This window comes from Pyxicephalus adspersus, chromosome 1 (genome assembly GCF_032062135.1).
Source record: "Pyxicephalus adspersus chromosome 1, UCB_Pads_2.0, whole genome shotgun sequence".
Lineage (NCBI taxonomy): Eukaryota > Metazoa > Chordata > Amphibia > Anura > Pyxicephalidae > Pyxicephalus > Pyxicephalus adspersus.
Genome location: NC_092858.1, coordinates 36414783 through 36435823, shown reverse-complemented (window position 1 = coordinate 36435823; position 21041 = coordinate 36414783). Strand labels below are relative to the sequence as shown.

The following is a 21041-nucleotide window of genomic DNA, read 5'->3' as shown; positions in this document are numbered from 1 at the left end:
CACTCACCCATGTGTTTATCTGCTAGATAATGAAGATGCTACAGTAGCAAAGGAGAAAATGTTCTCAATTTCAGATTCCAGGTGTCATGTTTTTTTTCTCTACTAGAATTCTGTGCTATTTTGTCATTCTGTCGTGGTGGTAATACATCTATAGTTACAAAGCTGTAATCATTAAAATGTTGTCAGAGATCAATGAGTTATTTTGTTGATTGATATAATAGTATATGGTAAATTATATAATCAAAGTATAATGTATAAGAACATCAAACTGTTTTTTTCTTTTCAGGCCTCCTGAGTTGATCGAATCAGAACCTCACCCTCAACTTCCCACCAAATTCGTTCCTCAGGATGGTTCCAGTAACTGTAATCCTGAGCATTTTCCTCTCAGAAGAACAGGTAAGTTATTCAGCTGATAAGGTTCATAAAATGAAAGTAGCCAATTTATACGGGCTAGTGTATATTATAACAGTTTAGAACATTGTTTCTAATTTCACATATGCTTAAAATGTGTATGTTAAATGGTGAGACACATCAATACATATTTACTGTGTAATGTCTATATCACTTGTGGAACAGTATTGTGTCTTTAATGGAAAAGTCTGCATTGTTAAAACTCCGGCCGTAACAGCAGCAACTCATTATTTATTAGCTGGCTGAGTAGGTTTCTAACAGGCAAAGCAAGTTGTCTCTTTAATCCCAAAACACTAAATGTAAAGTGGAACTGAGCTGAAAGAAAAGCTGCAGGTGAAGCTTAATTATGTCAAGGAAAAAAATCTAAAAATTGTCATTAAGTAAATGTACTTTTTTGTCTAGAATTCCTCCTGAAATTAGCAATGCACTTCATGGTATACAAGGGTGCCTACATATTCCTTTACAGTGTAAAATTTGAGGCACTGCTGTATCTGACTGCTCGTATTAGGGGATTTGAAGTGAGATTTGGTAAGATGTAACTGTTCTCCTTGCTGGGGGTTTTGACTTACTTCTACCACCATGCCCATCTTTACACAGTGTGAAACAGGGCATGAAGAAAAGTCAGCAGTAGGGAGATCACAGGCTTTACAGATGAGTAGTTATTTGCCCTGTGACTTTTTATTTAAAAACCCTTATTATTTCTCGTTTTTAAACTTTTTTTTCCTGATTTCTGATTTGCTTGGGAACCATACAGCATGTTGCTTTCGATCACTTCGATACACATTATAATACATCAGAAAATAACATCCGCATTCAGTTCTGGCTCAATGTAACAACCCAGCCAGAACCTGATGGAGTTGCTTTTAAGCTCTTAACATTTAGAACTGTGCACTTAATTTCCCTGCAGCCTCAGAGCCAAACTTGAAGTGGCCTTGCAGACCCAAGAAGTCGGGGGAGAGGAGGAAGAACCCACTTACACGCAAGGAAAGCGCTCCACCTGCAGTTAGAAGAAGACCCCCAGAAACACAGGGTGGGTGAATAACACATCAAAGGTGGTAACACATCCAGACTTTAGCCTTTCATTGCTTTGATCATAGTCCTTATTAGCACAAAGAGCACTGGGTGCATATGAGAATAGTTTGCCTTACAGCCAACTAACCATTTGTATTTAAAATAAAATTACTTCCAACATTGCAGATTTAACACTGGGTGCAATCTGGTGTATAAAAAGTGTATACAGTGCTTTTTATTTTGTAGTCCGAGAAGACAGACATACTAGTAATAAACAAGAACATGGCTATTTGTTTTTCGCATGCCACGGCCATGTCATTATTTTTATATAACACAACTACTTTTATAAGCAGAGCATGCTTTCAATGGTGTCCCCACATTAGTAACTGCCATAAAACATATAAAGAAGGTTGTTATGTATTATATCTCCCCTTTCTTAGCATGGCAGGCACAGCAAGTCTGAATCAGGAAAAAAACTATCATGGTGTAAAATGTTGTTATATATAATCTGTGCTGTGTTGCCACACACCTTCATTGGAATCTGACAACAGTTGGCAAAAAATATCCATTATCAGTGGAATGTTAAATAGTTAGGCACTGCTGTATTCATGCTGGTCAAAGGAGAAATTTTATTATGGCATATGGCATATGGGACCTCCTACTATGAAAAAAAGACAGCAGCAGAGAGTATCATGTGGGATTTTCATTGCTAGACAGCCTCATCTCTTTAAGAGAAATGGTTTTGGTCATGCAGATTTTGCAGTAACATGTATGGCTTAGTAAAGTGATATTTAGTATACTTAGTAAAGTGATGGCTTAGTAAAGTAAAGATATTTCCATTATACAGATGCCCTGAGTCTGTTCTGTTTTTTTACAGACTCTTCCCCCAGCAGTAGCAGCACTCCAGTGTCTGGCTGCAGCTCACCAAATGACAGTCTGGCTGCTGAAAATGGAAGTTTGTCTTCTCTGCCTGGAGCTGCCTCAGAGGTAAGGACACTACTGTTTGGAGAATAAAAAAAAGTATGGGTCCAAAGGTTACAAACCTAGTCCTGACCAGCACCGGGAATATATACACATTTTAAACCTAAGTGGTCATAGATTATATCTGGTTCAGGAGTGTACATCGTGGTAGAGTAAATTGGTGGCTCTCAGGACTGTATAAACACTAAACAACTACCCTCTTTTCTTGTTGTGCTTGTGCAATATTGCCTTTATCATCATGAATAGTTAACTGTTAATCTCTCCGTGCCATCAATAAAACTCCTGATGTCATATTTTTTATCTGAAGTATGCTGATCACCTCTAACTTTGCACACAGCAACCATACACAGACAGACATATACAGACATACTACACTGGCCCCTGTACAGGTTAGGCAGTGCAGTTGACTGGTTAATAGGCTTATTATATTTAATACACTTTAATGATATTTGAAATGAGATTTTTTTCCTATCATACCAATAAAATGTTAATGATTGTCTTGCAAATGTAACAAATAAAAAGCAGTTTCCCTTTCATCGAGACCCAACCCCACTCCATGAGACAACAGATAATACAAACCTTTGAACACACATCATTTTATACTATGAGACTGATTGATAATGATCCTCTGGTTGTCTTAGAGGTTAATAGCAACTGAATACTTCCAGGCTCTGTTTATATTTGTTTTCCATTGACTATGTACTGTTTACAGTTGTTTCCTTTTAATTTTTATAAACAGCTGTTTACTGTAAGATATTTATATTTACTTTTTCATGTTCTGAATCTATTATTGTATGCTTGGTTTACTTTATGCATATCCTCATATACATTTACAGAGGATACACTTTCATCAGTGAACTATTTGTTAACAAATGTTTTCAGTCCTGGACCAGATCCATTGCAGGTTTGTTGGATCACCCAGCTTCACTGATGAAAGTGTACCCTCTCCAGCCTTGGAGGCCCATTACGTAATGAAAAAAAAATGCTTCAGGGGCCAGTAGGACAGAGAGAAGAGTAGGAAGCCTGAAGGAGCAAGTAAGCCAAATAAAGTACTATCCTAGATTAAAACTAACATTTAACTCCTCTAGTACAGGGGGAACCCCACTGCAAGAGGAGCTTCTGGAATTCATATGATTTAAGCATTTTTCAAGCAGAACATGTTTAGTAAATATAATACTCGTTACCTTTTCCCAATTTAGGAAATAGAACGAAGACCCCTGCCAAGTCTGTTACATCGAGTGCCACTTCTGCAACACCCCACTGTGTACATGTCAGGTATAGAAAGCCATGATGGTACGAATTCCCTGGCAACCCGTCTTCAACCTGTCATAATTTTAGAGCCAACACATGCATCGATGGTTGCAGGTATGTTGTGGTACACACAGGAAGTTTGTGTAGCTGTCTGAATCTTCCAAGATTATCAGTTAGATTGCTACCTGGCAGTAATCTTGAAATATGTTTCTATCCATCATAAAGCAATCGCCCTCAACTTTGCATACAGTGTGTCAGTGAGTGCTTTTCCCAAAGAAGAAAGCTAGTTCTTTTGATTTGTAAAAATATTTTTGAAATCTTGCTTTGATCTGATAGCAGCTTCTGACATATGCTGATCAGTTCACAATTAATTTCTTTTAATTAGAGGCCACATGAATAACAAAAAGGGGCAACCATTGGTTTAATGTTATAATTTATATTTGTTTCAATTTAAACTTTTCTAGCTATAGATCATGTGACAGTATCACAACCTAGGCCAATGATGTGCAGTATCACAACCTAGGCCAATGATTGCATCAAGACAAAGTTGCTTTCCCAGCACACTGATCGTCTATGCAGGCCACAATTATGTATGCAGTATGGTAAAAAAAAGTGTAAAAAATGGTACAAAATAGTAAAATGTGTGTTAAAAAAGAAAAAGTTAGTGGATAATGAATTTATTTAAAGAGTATAGAGAAGTGGGAAATATGACAAATACTGTCAGTTTCATGATATGGATTATTCATTCATTTCTTTTTATATGGACATTTGTAAATGTACCTCATAGACAGCTCCCACAATGTCATAATGTGAACTGCATAGTGATACATGAGACCAGAGCAAGATTTATATTGGGGAAGATTGTTTTTGACTGTAAAAGTTCAGAATGATCAGGTAGCATGTTAAATAAAACCACTGCAGAATTGCTTTAATGAACAATAAAATATTTAAAAACATTGAATACTGTATGAGCTATGCCTATTAATTGAGCCCTATAGGTTTTATTTTTAATCAATGGCTTTGCTTATCTTTAGAATTATATGGCATTTATTGCTAGATTGGGCGCACTTTAAGGATTTGTTTTCACAACATAACGTACAGAAAATTATTACAAGTAGGTTGCTGACGCGTCTCACACATGCTAGCTATTATTATATTTAGTCTCACAAACTTGCAGACATTGAAAGTTTTTCCAATCTGCTTATTATGCAAAATTGCAGTTTAATTGCTGCTACTCACTGTTATTAGTGGTGTGCTATATCTGTGACAGTAATTAAACCAGAGTGTTGTACTTTGTAAACCATAAGTTAATTTCCGATTGCTTAAATACACAGCAATCATCAAAAGCCTGGGCAGAATTTACAGTGAGCCTTCCAAGTGTGTGTTCAGTAGATTCAGTAGTTTTTTTAAACTGTCGTTGCAATTCCTAAATGTATTTTGTTTCAGTGCAAGTACTGTGAGAACCTGAACCTTTGTGTCAACCTTTTTAGTCCACTGTACAACAGAACTCAGACTGGGGGAAATAAAATGGCACAGGTAGCCAGTCGTGCTACAGTGCAAAAAGCATGCTGATGTAGTGACAAAGGGAATCAATCGCTCATCAGTCTGCTGTTACTCCTTTCATGGTGCAGTCTAATGGTTTAAGTGTTACTAAACAGTATTTGGTCACTTTTCCTACCAGATAGGGTTGTGCATGGTAACAATACAAAAATAAATCCTTTAGTGGGTAAAACAACCTTTAATATATGTTTAGCCGTATGTACTGCATTTTTAGAAGAAAAATTGTCCTGACTTTTGTAAGTGCGGTAACGCTGTTATATAAACTGGTAGTTATAGGTTATTTGACACTATATTTTTATTGCTTTTATTTAATAAACACTTTAATGTATAGCCTGAATCTCAGTTTACAAACATTGGTTCTAAGTTTTTATATTTGAGCCAAGTCTTCCTGTTGTAAAATGTCTTTACTGCCATCTTGTGGAATAAGTAAATATTACACTTTTAAATAAAACAAATTATAGTGATAATAATGTTTTCCCTACTTTTTTCCCTTCTATTTTCTATCCCTCCTTTGATTTCTATTTTTCTTTCAATCTCCTTTTTTTTCTCTTTTTATTCTTTAAAAAGGTCTGAGTTCTGTGCCACTGCAGTTTACCCATCCCTTAATCAGCTCTGACCATTTGTCAGCTACTGGACACCACAAAGCCTTAAGCCGGACTCGTTCTGAGCCTCTTCCTCAAAATCCCAAAGCACTCCAGCAGCAACTTATACTCCCCCAGCAATATGCAGCATTTCCTGATTATTTGAAAAGGACAAATAAGGTAAGCTTGGGAAATCATGGTGGAGTAGAGAAGGGTTAAAAAAAACCCTGTAAACTCAACTTGCCCTGTTGCATTCTGTATAATGGGAAAAAATTTAAGCCAACTGGGAAGATGAAACCCCTTCCAAAATGATTCACCACTAAAGTTTATAAAAGATAATGTCAGAATTTTACTTTCTAGTGTATACCAAAAACAAAAATAGCAGACTTCAGTGGACTGACTGTACATCAAAAACTTGTTATTTAATGCTTTCCGTATATTCCTATGGAACAATAGGATATCAGAACATGATATGAGTCTTACAGTGATGGTACATTTTATTAAGTATTGATAAATGGTAAATAAAACTACATTCTGCAGTTGTATTGTACATTTATTTTACCTAATGTTGCCACGTGCCAAGGGTTGTAAAATATTGCCCCTATATATATTTTATTTCAGTGGTATGCAGCCTAATGTGCACAAATTGATGGCAACCTTCCTATGTAAAGTTATAAATACCAGTTAATTATAATTTATAAATACAGGTATAGGCCTACTAGGTCTCATATGTACATTTCCTTTCTATATATAAAACTGCAGAATTAGTTTCTGGATAACCATCTTTCTTTCTCAGATCTTCAGGTCAGACCCACATGGAGTCTGCAGTGGTTAGATTTTACAGGGAGTACATTTTATGGAGTCACCTAAGCTTACAAATGTCTTCTTTCTGCAGCGCCCACAGAAAACCAGTGAAAGGCCGAGACTAAGCCAGATCCCATCAGAGGAGATGGATGACAGTAGTCCAACAAATGAGCGACCTGGTGACCTGGGGGTAAACCCTGCTAGAGTCCGAACAGAATCCCTAAGAGGTGTACAAGACTTGCCCAGCAGTGGCCAACCAGTAATCCAGCAGAATTTTGGTCAACAGGTATCTATCCACATCTATTTACACATGTCTTGGCGGCAGCACTATATGTTGAGCTTTAATATATAAGGATGCACAGTCAGTTTATATGTACCAGTGTTAGTTAGCAGAGACATGTTGGTAGCTTTGTGAATGAATTATTGCTTATGGTTTCATCTTTTTTTATATTTGTTGGCTTAATATTTTTGATTGTGTTTAGCTACATCTAACTTAGTAGTATTGTTAATATTAGGCTTATTTTTTTTATTTGCAATGAAAAATCGGCTCATTAGGTAATGACTGGTCAACTTTTAGTTGGAAGCTTTGATCTTGGGATGTGACAATCTTTGTTTTCTTGTCAGGCTTATGTGTGGGATCACCATCTTCGGGCACATCAGCACATAAAAAGATCTCAGCAACTGGAGACTTTAATGATTCCTCTTATGGCTCAAACACATCGTCCTCTTACAAGAGCAAAGTCCTCTCCAGCTTCAGCTTCTATCCCTAGTCAAGATCCCTCCTCCAAAACGATGACACTTACATTACCAGAACAACCAGAGAAGCCCCGCTTCACCACAGGTAATCATCACACAACAAAAGCAGCTAGACAGGTGATCACCCTTATGCAACTTTGCAAAGTCTGAAAAAATAATCCATAATCTAATTTATCTGCAGGGGTCTAAATATTGCCTGAATATGGAGACATGTATTCTTACACTTGTATATTGGTGTGCATTGTGTATTTCAAAGCTTTGCAATAACCTAACTTTGCCTCAGTGTAGGAACTTCCCATTTTAAGACCAATCTTTGCTCACTCACGTGACTCATATTTTTCAAAGTATATCTGCATTTACAAAGCCATTTGGTGCACACAAAGTAGATTTATATTGTGAGTGGCTATTGATGAATACATCTTTAACAAACATTTTTTGTGAGTTCAACTTTAAATTTGACTGCCTAAAGTAAATATATCCTAATTTATCACAAACTGCTTCTTTTCTTTGCTGCAGTGCTTTTTTTATGCGTCTGGCTTAATTCTGCCACTGCATTATATATACATATTGGTAATGTTGAAATTCATCCGTGTATTAGCTGAAAGGTTGGCAGCAGTACATTACACTTGTGTTTTTTCCCTCTTTAGGAATTGTTTATGACTCTGTGATGTTGAAGCACCAGTGTACCTGTGGAGACAACAGCAACCACCCAGAGCATGCTGGGAGAATTCAAAGCATCTGGTCCCGCTTGCAAGAAAGAGGCCTGCGTAATAATTGTGAAGTAAGTTGATCTATTTTTTCTTTTGGAGGGGTGGGTATATAATTATGGTTCTCCAATTATTTTAGGTTTGAAACTACATACTGATGTAGATGGGTCTCATGTGTCCTAGGTGGCATGATTTACTGCATTGTGTAAGAGTGATGGTTTGTGTGTTTTTTAGTGCATTCGTGGTAGAAAAGCATCCCTGGAAGAGCTGCAGTCAGTACATACAGAGACACATGTCCTTCTCTATGGCACCAATCCTCACAATAGACTCAAACTGGACAATCGCAAACTTGCAGGTATGCTATGGCTTTCAAGGGTACATCTTCAATAATACTGCTGTGACTTCATTCATTCATAATCTTTTCATACAAAAAAAATCCAGACCAATCAGCTGTTAATGTGACTTCATTTCTTTTCACAGATACATGGCATGTTTTTTTTCCATATGCATCATGACATGTAGCAGGCTCTAAAAGTCTTCTGTTACTTCTGTGTTTTTCATGTACAAATACTTTAATAATATCAACCATTATTACAATATTATCCATCAGTATATTTACGATATCCCGTAAGGATTTTAAAAGCTGCCCTCTAAAGAACCAGAAACATTCCTCCATTATTTATGAGACATTTCTGTTCAGGGTCCAGACCAGTGCACCCAATCCTACATCAATAGGAAGGTTAGGAAGGAAGCAGATAGGGAGTCTGTGAAATTTTGCCTTATCAATTTGCATGTCTGTAAACTTGTGTGTGAAGATTGTAGCAAACATTCAATGCACTTGCCGGAAACTTATAAAAGGGAATTTAGAATACCTGCAACACAAGGTAACACTGTTGACCACTTAGCTTCTGTCCACAGTCAGGTCAGTTTTCACCTGTAAGAAAAAAAAAAACGGTGTATTGAGAAGGTTAACATGTGACTAGCCATTACAGTACCTATTAACATAACATAATATCATTATTATTAGTTGTGAGTAGTAATTAGGAGTTGTGTCTCACAAGTTAGCAGCATCTATAACAGAGGGTATCCTGGTATAATGGGTACCCAATAGATAGATCTATCATCTTATGATACTAACAAAGTTCAAAATAGCATATAATTAGCCAGTACTGACTTTCTCTGGGGTTCTGGACATCTGTATCAGTAAAAGGGAAGGATCTCATTAGGTTTATCTACTCATTGAACTCTATTCACTCTTTTCTTGTACTCTGCTGCCCTCTTGTGGACTTGTGTATCTCTCCAGATATTATTTGTACAAGATTTAATTTTAGCTTTACAATTGTGCTTGAAGTTTACCTTTCTAGATTGGGCTTTTTTTTTTATTAATTTTTTTTTTATTTCTTAAACTGTAAGGTACATGTCTAGCTGCTAAATTTGGTCTTAAGTTGATTGTACAAAACTTTTATACTTTAAATATTTCCACTTCCATTTGCTATTCATATTTCTGTAACAAGAAATGTTTAATTTGGTAGCCTTTATTTGCAATAACTACTGTTGGCAATGGCAGTAAGGATTTATTCATCATAGGGGCAAGTAAGGCTGGCACTAAATTTTTTTTTAATAAATTCTTTAATATTCTTTCTTGAAATAATTGTTTTGGGAACAGTTAGTAAAAATGCACTTAAGCTACAAAAATCCCAGAACCTTCCCCAAGTTAATCTACCCCAAACCCCACATCACCACCAACCTGATGCATACTTACTTTACCTGGCTTTAGGGGTTACAGCACAGACATGGCCAGTGCTGAAAATTTTTACATCCAGTGTGTAAACACCATGGGGGGCTGCTGCTGCTATAATAGGGTTAAGCTGCGTACACACGTCAAATTTTTCTTGCCCGATAATCGGCATCGGCCAGATATCGGGCGAGAATCTGGCGTGTGTACAGCCCAGGTCGTTCATCGTCCGTGGATCCATCCTGGCAGATCCACGGACGATGAACGATGAGCGATCCTAATGCAAGGGAAGGGGGAGAGTGCGCAGCAGGGTGCCGCTCTGTCGCTCTCCCCCTCCCCTCTCCATAGAGCAGAACTGTGCTGTATGTACAGCACTCATTCATGCATCTTGCAGTTCTTATCGTTGGAAAGGATCGTGAAAGAATTGCACGTGTGTATGCAGCTTTAGTGTACTAATCTTCATATAGAGTTCCTAGGCTGGATTACCCTGGGGAATAGGGGTGATAGTAAAAATATAATTATCTTTTGTGCACAGTATAGGTTTGTATTTGAACAAATATCCACTTTCTGGAATACACCCTTAACCCTACTTCTGTTGTACACTAGCGATAATTCAATATTCTGTCAAGGAAATGTACAAAACATCTCCCACGCCCCTCCTTGTCTCCCAATTTCTCATGTGATCAGTCTCATTTTATCATGGGCACCAGGATAATAATAAACATTCATACACCTTAATTTCATGCTGACTTACATGTGATTTTGAACATTTAGTTTTTTAGTCACATGTGATAAATTCTGTAAATGGTGATTCCAAAACATGTAAATATAGAGGAAATCTGCTTGGTATATTATGTTAGTTTGTCACATACTCTTCTTACCTGATGTTTTAGGTAGATTACAGTGTGTTTTTGGTTTATAAACATTTTAAGCTGTTTTTGGAAAGTTCACCAGAACATTATGGTCATTTTCTCTCCTGCACATGCTTTGCTGGCCCATAGTTTTATACTCTATCTCTAGTAGCAGCCAGTATTCTTAAAAAACAAAAAATATCTTATTTATCAGGTTAATCAATAATTGATCTTTGCAATTTATTCTATTTAGCCTTGATTTGTCTTCCTCTTTCTTTGAAGTAGAAATTGTAGTTTTAGAATGTTTTCAGCAGTTGCCAATTCATCTTTATGTAGAGCTAGAATCTTAAAGTGATTCCATGGTCTTTACTAGAAAGTTCAGGTATTTAGTCAGCTCAAAGTACAAAAACCTGGGAATCTGTGGTATTCATAACTAATACAACATTACACAAAACATTGGTATTCCAATTTGGCCAAGGCAAATGGTAATAACAGTTTTTTTCACATTGGAAGCATATAAACCATGAGTTGTGTGTACAGGTAGCGTTCTATTGCTGCTTCACAGCCTTTCTCCATTTTAAAAATGTCAGTAGTTTTGGACATTATATTGTTGGTTGTTATTTAATTCACAAAGATTTATGATAGAAAATTAGGCTAAATCCTAAATTTGTAATATATAATTTGGACATATTAAATAAAAACAAAGCATAATGTATATAACAACATGTCATACTGCTTGCGTAAGAGAGTAAAATATGGTATTTATTCATTCATGGTTGTGAGGCAAGAATAAGTTCTAAAATCTGTATTTTATTTAGTGCAGTTTGGAATCCAGTGGGTTGTACACTTTTCCAGGGTCATGAACAAATCTATATTGCAATATATAATCTATATAGTAAATCTATATAACAGAAGAGTACAAGATAACTGCTGAGACTTTACAGGGGGCTTGGTATGCCTGATACGCTGTGACATGTATGAATGCTCCATGTAACACATGTCAAAATGGACAGGTTGCCTAAACTTTCACACAAGTGCTGGTATACATATGTACTCTAAATAGTGTTGGGGACAGTACTTAAAGCTCACATCCAGGTAAAATGAGTGACCACTAATCAAAATGTGACAGAGCTGATTATCTGCTGGATTTGTATTATAAAACATTTTTAATGCTTACACCATCTTGTTCCACTTGGATCAAGCTCCTTAACATTGGGCTCTTGTAGAAAGCAGCTCAGCTTGACAGTATATTCTGTGCCGCTTTTAGTACACTTCCACTGATCTGCATTGTTAAAAAGCTTTCAAGCTGTAGCGCTGTATCCTGTATCTTTTACTGACTAATGCTGATAATTTATTAAGTTTTTCCTGTTTGAACATGATACCAGACTTAACACCAGAGGTCATAGTTGCATACATTTACAGATATTTTTGATAGCCATAGCGAGGCACCTTTGTATCATGAAGTCAGTCAATAACCAATGAGATTCCCAACAGTGCATAAGGAATCAAATAATTGAGAACAAACGTCCTTGCCCCTTCAAGGGCTATATTTATAAAACACGGAATCTGACATTCCCTCAATTACTGCATATGGACTTGCATGGAAGACTTCCACCAGGGAATGTTTAAGGGAATATCTGGTTCCCTGTTTTATAAATAGGGCCATCATGTATTATTTTTTATTTCATTATTATTTTCACTGAAATTGTATTCATTTTTTTCTTTTAGGAATCCTTGCTCAGAGAATGTTTGTCATGCTGCCGTGTGGAGGACTTGGGGTAAGTTTTCTAAAGACATCTTAATGTGTTTTGCTATAATACAGTAGATATTTAAACCTTAACTGGATTATATGCACGTTAAAAGGTTCCTGAGTCATAGGGGTGTGTTAGATGTTTTTGGAAAGTGTTGGCAAGTTAAAGAAGAAAAAAAAAATACCTTCTGATAGCAACCAGCCATATTTATACATTAATTTGTTGTGCAGTCATAACTTTTTAAAAAGTCAAAAAGCAGAACTTAAATTTCAGTAACCTAGAGCAACTGGTAAACCTTTTTGTCAGTAGTCTGAGGTTAGCTCATGTTCTTATGGCTCCAACACTGCATTTACATCAAACAAACTTAGATGCATTGCATCTGTACCATAAGCACATCGGCTGATAGCGTGATCTCTTGCTTTTTTCCTATCGTAATTTCACCTTATATTTCTCTCAGATGGAATAACACCTATATATCTCACAGTATGTGCTGACAGTGGGACACTTTGAAGTCAATCTCTTCAAGATTGCACCTCTTTATAGAGACAGTAGGAGTGCGTGGTCCCAACTGTCCCCTTTGATAGGCTCCCAGCTAATGGTATATTATAAAACCTTGTTCTTTATCCTTCAAGGAAATATAGGGGTCTTTCATCTAACACATGGAGTATGTGAAAATACATTCTTTTACTCTTAACTGTTAAGCAGAGCAAAAGCACTTAATGGAACGCTGGTCTGTTAGTATATCAGTAAAACCAGCATTCCAACTTGTCACCATGCGTCAAGGATTCTGTGGCAAAGTGCATTGTCTACTTTGAGGGCGCTGACCAGATACACTGATATGTCACCATATGTTAAGTCCCATGAGAGATTCACCCAAAGCTGTGCATTGTGCCAGCTAAACCTCAGGGGATGATTGAGTTAAGGCCTCACACATGGCTTTGATTAGTCCAGAATCCCCCAGGTTTTTCCGTGTCTCCTTTGTTATTTCCCTGGCGCTGACGCGACTTTGATGAGAACAAGATGTTTCACGGGAAATGAAAGAAGAAGAAGAAAAAAAAGATAAAATAAATTCCTTTCCAGTGCGTTTATTCCTAAAAACAAACCATAATTGAGATCAGAGGCACGGGCAGGCACTGGCTTTCAAGCCGATGCCTCACCCAAAATCATTAAGCACTTTATCCATAAGCACTTGAATCTCTGGGTCTGAGCATCCTCCGGTAATACAGACAGACACTCTAGTGTTGGGTTACCAACTGGCATTTGGAAAATACATTTCTAATGATACATCATGTTGACCAGAAACTTAACAAGGAATCAAAAATAATGATATGTTTGTTTGAATGTAAAATAAATGTTACTATTATGGTTGGATGTTACCCAATTTTATTATTTCACCTAATAGTCTATATGTTACAGTTGAGGTTTTTTTTTGCAAAGTGGTGTTGAATGCCTCATTGGGTTATATTCTTAAGAAGTCAGTGTCATCTGGTAAAGGTTGCTTAAGTTCCTTGTAAATTACATTTCCTAAATTGATTAGAGCTTTACTTTTGTTAAAGGGAAATAGATTTCAGGTACCACATCCCTGTAATATCAATTTTAACGTCGCTGTGTAATTTGGGATTTTTTAGGTACCATAAATGAATTGACTTTATACAATAAATAAATTGAAATTATTGACAAATTATTAAATTATATGAATTTTAACTGTATAGAGTAAATTGATTTATGGTACCTAAAAAAATCCCAAATTACAAAACAAAGTTAAAATTCCTTCAATCAAATGAATCCAGCCAAGACTGTTGCACCAATGCATCATACACAGTGGGGCAATACTTACAGTGAGAGGTTGCAAGACCTGATTGTACCAGAATTCTTGAAAGTATAAAAAGAAATAAAAATGATGGCTAATTTTACCTGTCAGTTTTTCAGTGGTGGATGCTGGCAAGTTTTAGTACCTTATACCTGCTATATCTCTAAGGGTCTGTTTATTAAGCAGTGAATCTGACATTCACTGAAACATTCCCTGGTTGATTCTCCACTAGGGAATGTATCAATAAATATATTTAAATTGGGTCATGTAACAAATAAGATAGGACATATATTGCATAAAAATACAGAAATATCCAATGATCTCTCTTTCCTCATATGCCAGGGAAACAGATGCCGTGTCCTAATGCAGCAATGTACATCAGTGACTCGATATATGGCTCTAAGCACACAAACACAATGTAGCCAAAGTTGTGCTTTTATTTACCCTATAACAAAAAAGTTGTTTCATATAAATAGAAAAATAAGATCATGTTTCACCTACAACAATGAACCATTCCACACATGCCATTAGCCCATTACAGCTTATGCTTTATTGTCTCCACTATAGTCACAACAGCAATGGGAGAATGTGCTAACTGCTTGCTGAGACAGTCCTGCTGGGTTTTTTAACTCAGGACCCCAGTTATTCAGAGCAGCAGTACTGAATGTTGTATCTTCCCAATGCTATGTTTTTGCCCTGTCTTGAAGTATTATATTTTTCTAAATATTTGATATCTCATATCTGATTCTTTGCACACTTTCAGGTGGACAGTGACACTATCTGGAATGAGCTCCATTCTTCAAACGCTGCTCGCTGGGCTGCTGGAAGTGTAATTGAACTGGCATTTAAAGTTGCAACACAAGAATTAAAGGTATGTGGAGTAAAATTAGTTTTTATCAGAACTATATTTGGAGGTTCTCCATGTCCCTCAAAAAAAAGCTATGCTGTGAAGGGTAGAAAGTGTTTGCAGATACTGGACAATTGTGTATTTATTCTATTCAGTTATATAGATAACATTTGTATGTACTCAAAGACTAGAACCGCTTTTTACCCACATATTGGCTGCACCTGTTTGGATGACCACTATAATATAAATCCATGCTTTATGGGAGTAGACTCTATTTCCTGAGCCTCAAAGCTAAATTCATAAATGTGATCCCACTGTCATCTCACCACCTTCTGTCTTCTTGTTACAGAATGGATTTGCTTTGGTGAGGCCCCCAGGACATCATGCGGACCCATCCACTGCCATGTACGAATATTTCTACTGCTGGTATCATAACTGAGTATATATTGGAGCCAATATTACTAGGGTGTCTTTATCTTCATATCTAGTATGAAGTTAGTTTAATATAACAGATGTCAGATTCATCCAGGCACAATGAAAGCTTTATAGTGTATCTAGTAAACTACTAGATTAAGCATATTAAATTGCACTTTTCCTGGTTACAGATTTTTACATAAACCCGTAGCCTAAAATCATAATAAATGATCAATTAGACTCCTTAGTAAAGTATTCTAGGATCAAGTGCAAAAGGTGCAAATAATTTTCCTTAGATGTTGTCCCTTTCCTGTGCTCTTTAATTTCTTGTCTTTCTGTTGTCCCATCAATTTGATGGGCAGTGGGGAATGGGAGGGGCTCAGAGCCAGCACCTAGAACAGGGGTGGGCAAACTTTTTTAGTCAGGGGCCACATTCTGAAAAACAATTTGCCAAAGGGGCCGGGTCGATGGTAGAGTGGGCGGGGTTATGCCATCATGCCGCCCCTGAAAGCGGCGTCATGATGGCATAACCCCGCCCACTCCCCAATCGCAGGGACACAGCCCGCCCACTCTCCTATCGCAGGCTCTGAGTGGGCGGGCTGTGTCACTGTACCCAACAGGCCCTCTCTTCCATCATAGGCTCAGATCTGGGGATGTGTTCTGCAGTTCTGGCCGGTGCGCCCCCCTGGCGGGGTCCTTCTCCTGACCCTGCTCGGGGTGGCACCGGCCAGAGCTGCAGAACACCCAAAGGGCCGGAGAAACATCCCCATTTGGCCGTGTACATGCCTGAGCTAGAATAACCTTTTGCATCCCAGGGCACCACTGGTTTTGACACAAGTGGGCCTGGAACATCAATATATTTTGTAGGCTTATTCCGAGTACTAAAAGACATTAACAGTGTATCTAAATAAAAGACAGCATTTTATTTTAATTGTGTAATAAAAAAATAGAATTGAAATTGTGTTCTGGTATTTATGGGAGCAGTTTGCATGCATAGGATTTTTTATAACCTTTCAAGTATGTCCTGACATTTTTATTGTCTTTTCAGGGGTTTCTGTTTCTTTAACTCTGTGGCCATTGCAGCAAAACAACTGCAACAGAGACTAGATGTCAGGAAAATCCTCATTGTAGACTGGGTAAGTTGTGTTTGCAATGTGGGTCTTTTTGATGAAAATTACAAGGGCTAACCAACCCTATGCCACCTTCTGATGCTACTTACTTTGGTGTTTGACCATGGATCACTCTGAAGGACAAATTAAAAACTGATTCTGTTTGTGAGCGGGGAATTCTAGCCTGCTGAATTTTTACCAAAAGTCAAGATTTCTGTATTAAATCACCTAAGCTTAAGTTTCTCATAGGCAGTAAGCATGCTCAAAGGCTTTTGCAGGCCTTTTTATGTGTTTGTTCTAATACCTGACTTCTGTTTTTGTATGTATATTAAGAAGGAAAAGAATTACTGAACTAGGAACATAATATACTAATAGGCTTGCTTTAAATAAAAAAGAAACTGACAGGCCAACCTTCCTGCTTTTAGTTTCCTCTTGTATTCTTTCGTTTCACCTAATTCTGTGGCCCAGAAATCTTTCTATAGAATTGTGATAATGTTTTTCCTGCCTTCAGCAGCACGGGTCTATAATTTAGTAACTCGTTAGTGGTATTGCTATTTGTTTAGGAGCGTGGCACCACTGTTATTCTTGTGGTGTGCTGGTTTGCAAATGGCCTTATTGTTTAGATTTGTGGTGGTGTCCATTGGAGCAGTGGTTGGTAGCGGATGTCTGACTTCTTTGTGTTGGTGTTTTACTTTGGGTACTGTGGCTTTATTATGAACTCCAGGATCTGACAGAAAATTTCCCATGGCTTGAAAGGTAAAATGATCATTGATATAAGGGGGATGTGTAAAGTGCAAGTTTTACCACATCCCTCATATGCCCAGCGATCTGCCCCTGGGTAAGGCTTTGTAGGGCTGATGTCAGTTTCTTCTGCCACAGCCCAAAACAGCTTATATGCAGTGGTAGGTCATGAAGGAGCAGTCTGCAGGAACAAAGAAATAAGGTAAGGAATATTGTTCTTTACATTGTCCCTAGACATAAACCATCAATTAACCCCCTAGTGCTGGGGTTGCCCCACTGCAAGGAGATTTTTGACAGATCCTGGAGTTAGACTTTAAAAAGGTAAATGTTTTGCGTGTGGTTGTACTGTGGCTGATTAAGATGATAATGGTGTGTATTTTTACTGATCTATGTGGTTTTGTTTCTTAAAAAATGGTACGGTACTTCTACTGACATAGACTGTCAACCAAGATGTAGATGATGGTGGTATTGGCAAACATTTTCATATAAGCTTTTGATTTTGCCCTGAATATTTGCGGAGACTATGCCCAACAGAAGGAGACATTTTGTGACCCAAGCATTCCTTTATATGTCAGAGGAATCTTAGTTCTTCATTGTATTAGAACCCCCTTTTAAAGAACAAAATCGATTTATAAACTAGAATGTTGGCTTAGTTACTTGCAAGATGCTTTAAAAAAGATGAGACAAATTTACATCTATTTAAAGATAAATGTTATTAACTACTTATTGTGTTATTTTCATCACCAGGATGTTCACCATGGCAATGGAACACAACGAGTGTTTTACAGGGATCCCAATGTATTATACATCTCCCTTCATCGCCATGATGATGGCAACTTCTTTCCTGGCAGCGGAGCCGCTGACGAGGTAACTCTTGTTTCCATAACACTGGCCTGTCAAAGTTAAAACCTATATTTAGCAATCACATAAGCAGGCTTGATTAAACAATTGAAAACAAGGAAAATTAGTCGTTGCTCTGTAAAAATTATTGGTGCAGATGGGCAGACTCAACTGAACCCAGCAGTGAACAAGGCAACTTTTTTATAACAATCAAGTTGTTGTTATAAGCATTACCTTTGGAAAGTTTGAAAACTATTGTGTAGCTGTGCATGGCTGTAGCTGTACCCATTAGACAGATATTATGTTTATTACTTTGCTTCTGTACACTGTTTTGAATTTATTAACCTAACTGCTCTTTAAATTTGTGTTTGTCAATTTAAAGTGTAGCTTTGAAACACTTCCACAAACTAACAACATTGGCAGAGGGCAATACTTGCAATCTGAATATAACATTCCACTAATAAATCATCTGGCATTGAGCTTTTAAATAGTGGGTGCATCACTTTGCATTTTAAGATTTTAGACTTTGCTCCAAGGAAACCTAAAGCTTTGGCCCTCTGTATATTATCTTAGGTAATCGGTCCTAAAATGATGTATCCACTTGGACAATAACCCTGTTAGCCTGAACATGTTGATTTACCTAAATAGATGCTTTCAAGTTAACCTGGGCTTTCTTCATGTATTGCAAAGCTGTGGGTTTAATTAATGCAAATGCAGCACATACTCACCTTTCCTTTGCTTCCTAATGGCCTGCTTATCAACAAAGAACAGGGAGAGGAAACTCTGTGTAAGCTCCAAGTCAAAGCTTACACAGGACTGAGAACTCCCCTTATGTGACGGTGCTAGGCCAGTCATACTGAACTCGTGCTCCTTTGTACTTGGTAGTACCAGGCATTTTCTTCAATCCCAGTGGCTGAGTATAGAGCAATTATTGTGTGCAGAATTCATTAACCCAGGCTAAACAATTCAAAAAAATAGCTATCGACCTAGAGGATTGGTGTGATCTTACCCACTCCATGTCTAAAGTATCCTTAAACTCAGCTCTGATTGAGGCTAATTATAAAGTATTAGTACCTGGTTCCAGACATGATTCCAGGGGCTCAATGATTCACATTTGGTGGTCATGTCCTGTTGCTATGCGATTCTGGAAAGATGTGTTTAAATTGATCTCCAAGGTTTTGGATTGTGAGATGCAGAGCTCCCCAGAAGCAGCCTTATTCGGCAAATAAAGTTTGGCTGTCCCCAAACCTAAACTAAAATTGATTAAACTGATTCTTCTGGCAGGTAGAATCTCCTTAGCTAAAGCCTGGAAGTCCAATGCATTCCCCTTAGACCCCATCTTTACCAAAATTAACTGGGTTATGATCAATGACAGAATGACCCATTCCTTGCAAAATTCTTTGGGTAAATTTGATGATATATGGGAACCATGGATTACCTGTCTTCTTTATGTCTGTCTATTTTTCTCTTCCCTTTAGTCATTTTGTACATTGGCCTTACTGTCTCCTCTCCTTCTTTACTCTTTTGTGTTTTCCCAACCTTCCCCTTCCCCCACCCTTCTTCCCCTTTTTTTCTCTCATATAAATCCCATTGTCCCTATTGAGGTATTTTTTGGATTACTTTTTGGGATTCATGCACAAAGTTGTTTTATGTTTTTGTTAGTTTTTAATTAAGACTTGTTACCTCACCTGTTTATACTTGTACATCTGTATTCTTATTTTTACTGTCCATACAACCATACATACAAAATGTTATGTTTTATTTCTGATTGGTTGACCTTGGGTATTTGGTAAAATCTCTCTATTAAAAATCCTAATAAAAATATTGAAATAAAAAAAAAAATAGCTATCTGCTGCTTAGTCGTGTCTGCTTAAAGTCTTCCTAAGCCCACACCTCTTGTTGAATGATGACTTGTCACCAAGGCAAACTGATGCCCATAAGGCTTATTATTGCCATATTTTTTTCACTGTATTAGATCTTTTGCAGCATCTTCCTATAATTGCAGACAGATGGCAAAAGAACAGTTTAGGATTGACACAGCTGATTACGTGCTGCCTCTACTACAGAAGGGGTGCTGGGGATGAGGGCCTAAGAGGATTTTGCATTGTAAACAGTTTATCATCATCACTTTGATATTTTGAGGAACAAAGGATTTTTTTTTCCAAAAAAAAGGGGAGGGAAGATGCAAAGCAGATGGGAAATAAGTGTTTCTGCCCAAAATAACTCCTTTGAAAACAACGTTATAAAAGTGATGGACAGAACACTTGCATTTTATCGTTTGAAGCTGGCAAGAGCAAATACCATCTCCTGCACCATTAACCTTTTCACTGCACGCAGAGTCAAAGGCCTGAACTTTGCTGTCAGAATCATTGTATGTAGAGAAAATCCTGCACTATTTTGGATGGCTGTTGCAGTTGCAGTTTGCTGACAATGTGCTGCTGCTTTGTGTGAGCATTACAAGCACTAATTCCCCTCAGTCTCACATCTGTAATATAATTTAAATATATGGTATTGGTCATGTTCATATTCTTGCTGCATTCATGTTTGTGTCTTTACTTAGCTTTCCCTAATAGGCAATGGATATTTAGTAGTAATTATCTCGGTATAATTGGCACAACTACTTACAAATACAGCAGAAGAATTTTGGGGCTTACTGGTGTAAATAAACCTCTGTGACTGTCCATCAAGGCAGACGGTGTGTAAATAATATTCAGAAGGACAGACAGTGATATATTGGTTTTTGTGTGTAACTATAAATCTACTTTTAAAGTTTGCAGTTCTGATATGCTGGCTAATCAATATACAGCCTTCACAATGCACCTCTGAAAGTATTCTCTGATTTCATTATCCGAATAAAAGGTATTTCAGTAAGGTATTTACT

At 37.3% G+C, this 21041-nt stretch overlaps 1 protein-coding gene across 6 annotated transcripts in view; it reads left to right on the top strand.

The window, feature by feature from the left end:
- The window catches only part of HDAC7 (histone deacetylase 7), a 185341-nt gene that overhangs the window by 152422 nt on the left and 11878 nt on the right, over positions 1 to 21041 (top strand). For 5 of the 6 annotated variants that reach the window (XM_072406607.1, XM_072406597.1, XM_072406588.1 and 2 more), the window contains 14 exons: positions 287 to 396; positions 1319 to 1441; positions 2300 to 2409; positions 3603 to 3768; positions 5782 to 5975; positions 6691 to 6885; positions 7224 to 7440; positions 8003 to 8136; positions 8297 to 8417; positions 12377 to 12426; positions 14973 to 15080; positions 15406 to 15461; positions 16519 to 16606; positions 18068 to 18187. In XM_072406607.1, the coding sequence (XP_072262708.1) occupies positions 287 to 396; positions 1319 to 1441; positions 2300 to 2409; positions 3603 to 3768; positions 5782 to 5975; positions 6691 to 6885; positions 7224 to 7440; positions 8003 to 8136; positions 8297 to 8417; positions 12377 to 12426; positions 14973 to 15080; positions 15406 to 15461; positions 16519 to 16606; positions 18068 to 18187 (1792 nt within the window). The remainder of the gene's footprint in view (positions 1 to 286; positions 397 to 1318; positions 1442 to 2299; positions 2410 to 3602; positions 3769 to 5781; positions 5976 to 6690; positions 6886 to 7223; positions 7441 to 8002; positions 8137 to 8296; positions 8418 to 12376; positions 12427 to 14972; positions 15081 to 15405; positions 15462 to 16518; positions 16607 to 18067; positions 18188 to 21041) is intronic. The other variant, XM_072406616.1, reaches the window with a different exon arrangement.